Source organism: Nomascus leucogenys, unplaced genomic scaffold (genome assembly GCF_006542625.1).
Source record: "Nomascus leucogenys isolate Asia unplaced genomic scaffold, Asia_NLE_v1 Super-Scaffold_361, whole genome shotgun sequence".
Classification (NCBI taxonomy): Eukaryota; Metazoa; Chordata; class Mammalia; order Primates; family Hylobatidae; genus Nomascus; species Nomascus leucogenys.
The window spans coordinates 527,877-534,914 of NW_022095772.1; the positions used below are offsets into that span (position 1 = coordinate 527,877).

At 39.8% G+C, this 7,038-nt stretch overlaps 1 protein-coding gene across 1 annotated transcript; it reads left to right on the forward strand.

The window, feature by feature from the left end:
* Positions 1-253: 253 nt before the first annotated feature.
* On the forward strand, positions 254-1,612 carry LOC101179405 (formin-2; the record flags this gene model as incomplete). The annotated part of the gene is made up of 2 exons (XM_030808349.1): positions 254-798; positions 1,404-1,612. Coding segments are annotated over 2 exons (585 nt in total), but the record flags the coding sequence as incomplete, so codon positions are not given.
* Positions 1,613-7,038: the final 5,426 nt, after the last annotated feature.

The window sequence follows — 7,038 nt, forward strand, 5'->3', positions numbered from 1 at the left end:
GCCCTGGAGTTGACCAGGCACTGCCATGGCCCAGTCCTGCATTGCCCTGCCCTCTTCTGCCCTGGCGCTGCCATGGCCCTGCCTGGGCCCTAGCTCTGCCTCGACTCTGGACCCGCCCTGACCCTGCTCAGCCCTGGATCTACCCTGACTCTGCCTTGGTGTTGCCCTCCCATCTCTACGGCCTGGCTCTGGCCCTGCCTTGCACAGGCCATGCTCGGCCCTGGGTGTCCCAGCTTGGGCCCAGCCCTGGTCCTACCATATTCCTGGCCCCAGCCGTACCCTTGTTCTGACCCTGACCTTACCCTGGCCCTCTCCTGGCCCTTCCTTGGTCCTGCCCTGCCCTTCCATGCCCTGGCCTTGCCCTCACCCTGCATTGGCCCTGCACTGGTCCTGCCCCACCCTAGCACTGCCTTGGCCCCGGCCCTGCCTTCTCCCCGGCCTTGCCCTTGCCCTGCCCTGGCCTGACCCCAGGCCTACCAAGTCCATGAAATGGCCCTGGACCTGCCTTGCCATCGTCTGTCCTGGCCCTCTATTGTCCCCACCATGCTCTGGTCCAGCGCTTGCCCTGGCTCTGTTGCTAGTCCTGCCACTGCTATGGCCCTGCCCTGTTTTTGGCCATGCCCTGTGCTACCCTAGCCCCGCTCTGCCTTGGGCTTGGCCCTACCATGGCCTTCTCCTACCCTGGCCTGGCCCTACCCTGGCCTTTTCTACCCTGGCCTTGCCCTTCCCTGGTCTTGCCCTGCCCTGGCCTTGCCCTGCCCTGGCCTTGGCTTTGCCTTGTCCTGGTCCTGCTTCTGCCCTGGCCCTGGCTTGCTCTGGATCCTCTCTGGTTCTGCCTTCTCCCTGGCCCTGCCCTTGCTCTGGCCCTGTCCCTGGCCAAGCCTTGACCCTGGCCCTGGCCCTGTCAATCCCCAGGCCCCGCACTGGCCATGCTTGGCCCTGGCCCCTCCTTTGACCCTGCCCTGGCCCTGCCTTGGCCTTGTGCTATCTTAGTCCTGCCCTGGTCCTGAACTCGCCCTGGCCCTACCCTCGCCCTACACTGGCCCTGCCCTACCCTGGCCTTGCCCTGCCCTGGCCCTGCCTTTGGTCATGTCCTGGCTCTGATTCTGCCCTGGCCTTGCCCTTGCCCTGGACCCTCCCTGGCCATGTTTTTCCATGGTCCTTCTCTGGCCTTGCCCTTGCCCTGTTCCCTTTCTGGTCCTGCCGTGGTTCTGGCCCTACCCTGTCCATGTCCTGGACCTGGCTCTGGCCCTGGACCTCCCTGTCCCTGCCCTGCCATACCCTGGCCCGTTCCTTGCTCTACACTGCCCCTGCCCTGCCTTGGCCCTGTGCTACCCTAGCCCTGCCCTGGCCTTCTGCTGGCCCTGATCCTGCCGTGGCCCTGGCCCTGGTTCTGCCCTGCTTCTGGCCCTGGCCTTGGTCCTGTCATGTCCCTGGCTGTGACCCTGCCCCTGGTTTTTCTCTGGCCATGACCCTGCCCCAGTTCTGTCGTATCCCTGGCCCTGTCTCAGTTCTGTCCTAGCCCTGGCCTTTCACAGTACTTTATGCTTAGTAAGGGCTCCATAGTGTCTGTGAGTTGAATGTTGTGTTCATAGTATCTGCCAAAACAGAAAGAAAAAAAAAAACAAAATCTGATGATGAGAAGTTAAAGCTTTGTATATAATATGCCTTGAATTGTAATTATTAGTTGTATTAGTTATTATTTATTAGCCTGTATTAGTTGTATTACATATAGGTCATGGTTTTGTACACATAACTCCAAACCATTGATACTGTTAAAAGAATATATGAATATATGAAAGAATGTGTAAATGTAAGAATGTATGACCTTTCCAAATTAATTTTTATTTTTAGCTCTATTCGATTTTTCTCAGTGTAACAAATGTTTATTCCTATGTAATTAAGGGCATATTTCCTGTACAGAATATTCATATTACCTAATTAAAAATTATATAATACAAAAATATAATACTATTTTTAGGCCAGGCATGGTGGCTGATACCTGTAATCCCAACATTTTGAGAGGCCAAGTTTGGAGAATCATTTGAGGCCAGGAGTTGAAGACCAGCCTGGACAACATAGCGAGACCTCGTCTTTATTAAATAAATAAATAAATAGGTTGGGCACTGTGGCTCATATCTGTAATCCAAGCATTTTCGGATGCCAAGGCAGGAGGATTGCTTGAGCCCAGGAGTTTGAGATCAGCCTGGGCAGAATAGCAAGCCTCCTTCTCTACAAATAATAAAATATTAACCAGGTGTGGTGGTGCGCACCTGGGGTCCCAGCTACCTGGGAGGCTGAGGTGGGAGGTTTGCTCGAGGCTGCAGTGAACTGTGAATGCACCACTATATTCCAGCCTAGGCCACAGAACAGGACGTTGTCTATAAATAAAGAAATAAGTAAAAATATAAATAAAAATAAGTAAAAAGAAATATAAGTAAATATAAATATAAATACATATAAATATAAAAATGAATACGTGAAAACAATTTTTAAATTTAACATCACTGAGGGCATCCTACCCGTTTCATTTCATGATTCCATTACATCATTTCAGTTAGATGAAGTGATCAGATGACTTGAGATGAGATGAAATGATGAGATGAGATGAGATGAAGTTTTGACATGAAATGGTGAGTTGAAATGATGAGACGAAATGACAAAATTGAAAAGAAATTGAAAGGAGATGAGATGAGATGAAATGAGATGAAATGATGAGATGATGGATGAAATGATGAAATGATGAGATGAAATGAAATGAAATAATGAAATGATATGAAATAATGAAATGAAATTGAAATGAGATGAGATGAAATGAGTTAAAATGATATGAAATGAGATGAACAACGAGATGAAATGATGAGATGAGATGAGATGAGATGAAAAATGATGAGATGAAAAATGAGATGAAATGATGAGATTAAATGAGATGAAATGAAATAATGAAATGAGATTAAATGAAATGAAATAATGAAAGGAAATTATGAAATGTAATGATGAAATTGAAATGAAATTGAAATGAGATGAGATAAGATGAAATGGGATTAAATGATGAAATGAGATGAGATGAAATGAGATGAAATGATGACTTGATATGAGATGAAATGATGAGATGAGATGAAATGAAATATGAAATGAAATGAGATGAAATGTAATGAGATGAAATAAAATGACATAATGAAATGAAATAATGAAATGATGAAATAATGAAATGGAAATGATGAGACAAAATGATGAGATGAAATGATGAAATGATGAGATGAGATGAAATGATGAGATGAAATGAGATTAAATGATGAGATGAGATGTGATGAAATGAGATGAAATGATGACATGATATGATGACATGAAATCAGATGAAAGAATGAAATGATGAGATGAGATGAAATGAGATGAGATGAAATGTAATGAGATGAAATGACATAATGAAATGAGATAACGAAATGAAATGATGAAATGGAATAATGAAATGGAAATGAAATGGAAATGATGAGATGAAATGAGTTGAAATGAGATGAAATGAGATGAAATGCTGAAATGATGAGATGAAATGAGATGAGATGTGATGAAATGATGACATGAAATGATGACATAAAATGATGATGAAATGATGAGATGTAATGATGAAATGAGATGAGATGAAACTAGATGAAATGAGATAAGGTGAAATGAAATGGTGAGATAAAATGATGATATGAAATGATGAGATGAAATGATGAGATGAAATGAAATAATGAAATAATGAGATGAAATACTGAGATGAAATAATGAAATAATGAACTGAAATGAAATTGAAATAAAATTGAAGTAAGATGAGATGAAATGATAGATGAAATAATGAAATAAAATGATGAAATGATGAGATGTGATGAGATGAAATGAGATGAAATAATGAAATGAGATGAAATAATGAAATGAAAAAATGAAAGGAAATTGAAATGAGATGAGAAGATATGAGATGAGATGAAATGATGAAATGATGATATAAGATGAAATGAGTTGATGAGATGATGAGATGAAATGATGATATGAAATGAGATGAAATGAAATTAGACAAAATGTAATGAGATGAAATGAAATGACATAATGAAATGAGGTGAAATTAAATGAGATGATGAAATTAAATGATTAAATGAAATAATGAAATGGAAATGATGAGATGAGGTGAAATGAGATGAATGCTGAGATGAAATGAGATGCAATGATGAGATGAAATGATGAGATGAAATGAGATGAGATGTAATGATGAGAGGAAATGATGAGATGAAATGAGATGAAATGAATGAGATGAAATAATGAAAGGAAATTGAATTGAGATGAGACGAGTTCAGATGAAATGATGAGATAAAATGATGAGATGAAATAAGAAATGATGAGATGAAATGATGAAATGCTGAGGTGAGATGAGATGAAATGATGAGAGGAAATGAGATGAAATGATGAGAGGAAATGAGATGAATGATAAGATGAAATGATGAGATGAAATGATGCGATGAAATGAGATGAGATGAAATGATGAGATGAGGTGAGATGAGATGAAATGAGTTGAAATGGTGAAATGAGACGAGATGAGAAGAAATGATGAGATGAAATGAGATAAGATTAAATGAAATGAGATGAAATAATGAAATGAAATAATGAAATTGAAATGAGATGAAATGAGATAAAATGATGAGAAGAAATGAGATGAATTTATGAAATGAAATGAGATGATAAGATGAAAAGATGAGATTAAAAATGAAGAGATGAAAAATGATGAGATGAAATGAGACGAAATAAAATGAAATAATGAACTAAGATCAAATGAAAAGAAATGATGAAATGCAATGATGATATTGAAATGAAATTGAAAGATGAGATGAGATGAAACGATGAGATGAAATGATGGAATGTTGAAATGAAATGATGAAATTAAGAGATGTGGTGAGATGAAATGATGGAATGTTGAAATGAAATGAGATTAAATGATGAGATGAAAAATGATGAGATGAAAAATGATGAGATGAAATGAGATGAGATGAGATGAGATGAAATATGAGATATACCTAATGCTAAATGACGAGTCAATGGGTGCAGCAAACCAACATGGCACATGGATACATATGTAACAAACCTGCACATTGTGCACATGTACCCTAAAACCTAAAGTATAATAATAAAATAAAATAAAAAAAGAAATAATGAAATTAGGTGAAATAATGAAATGAGATTAGATGAAATGATGAGATGAAATGTTGAAATGAAAGGATGAAGTGATGAAATGAGATGAAATGATGAGATGATATGAATTAAGATGAAATGATGAGATGAAAAGTGATATGAAAAATGATGAGATGAAAAATATGAGATGAAATGAAATGAGATGATGCGAAATGACACAATGAAATAATGAAATGAAATTAGATGAAATGAAATGAAATAGTGAAATGAAATGAAATAATGAAATGAAATTAGATGAAATAAAATAATGAAATGAAATGAAATAATGAAATGAAAATGAAATGGAAATGAGATGAGATTTGATGAAATGATGAGATGAAATGATGAGATGATATGATGAAATGATGAGATGAGATGGGATGAGATGAAATGATGAGATAAAATGATGAGATGAAATGATGAAATGAGATGAAATGATGAGATGAAATGATGAGGTGAAGTGATGCACTGTCACGTGTGTGTCTATTCATTTTCCCAACCAAAAAAAATTATAATTCATTAATTTTAATTTTATTATTTAAGAATATTCTTGAGTTGAAGGAAAAATAATATCTGTACATTATGGGTTACAATCTAAGTATAAATAATACATAAATATATTAAAACTTACACAGAATATGTTTTGGAATCGAATATACCATGCTTCTGTGATGACAGTTATTTCATGCTGGTTGTCACTATTTTACATGAAAAACTAATGAAAAAATGTTTTTAACTGTTTCTAAAAATAACAGTTTCCAAAACAGTTTTACATCCGAAATATGAAAAAGATGACTTTGTGTTCCTTAATCTGATGAGATTTTCACACTCTGCACATGATAATTGTTAGATTTTTATTGTGTTGATAAATTGTATATCAAATAAAAAATGTTATTACCTCTTAAATTAGGATTTTTGGGTGATATAGGCAGAATGGAAGGCAAGTTTTTATAACTTTGTCTAAATGAACTTTCTAAATGCCTGAGTATTAAAAGATAGCTTGTCTATAAATCGCAATGTATATATTACTGTATGACCTAGGACCAATCAAAACTGTTATCTCTGATAACATTATATTGTGCCCAATATAAAATAGATATATTAACACCTCAAACTTAAATCCAGGCATTGTCATTGAGTATCTTAAGAATATGCAGCAAAGCTGCTTTTAAAAATACAAGCTAGTGGAGGGTGGAGCCAAGATGGCTGAATAGGAACAGCTCCGGTCTCCAGCTCCCAGCCCCAGCGACACAGAAGACGGATGATTTCTGCATTTCTGCTTGAGGTACCGGTTTCATCTCACTAGGGAGTGCCTAACAGTGGGTACAGGACAGTCGGTGAAGCGCACTGTGCGCGAGCCGAAGCAGGGCGAGGCATTGCCTCACTCGGGAAGTGCAAGGGGTCAGGGAGTTCCCTTTCCTAGTCAAAGAAAGGGGAAACAGACGGCACCTGGAATATCGGGTCAGTCCCATCCTAATACTGCGCTTTTCCAACGGGCCTGGAAAACGGCACACTAGGAGATTGTGTCCCGCACCTGGCTCGGAGGGTCCTATGCCCACGGAGTCTTGCTGATTGCTAGCACAGCAGTCTGAGATCAAGCTGCAAGGCGGCAGCGAGGCTGGGGGAGGGGCGCCCGCCATTGCCCAGGCTTGCTTAGGTAAACAAAGCAGCCAGGAAGCTCGAACTGGGTGGAGCCCACCACAGCTCAAGGAGGCCTGCCTGCCTCTGTAGGCTCCACCTCTGGGGGCAGGGCACAGACAAAAACTCAGCAAGAAACTCCACAGACTTAAATGTCCCTGTCTGACTGACAGCTTTGAAGAGAGTAGTGGTTCTCCCAGC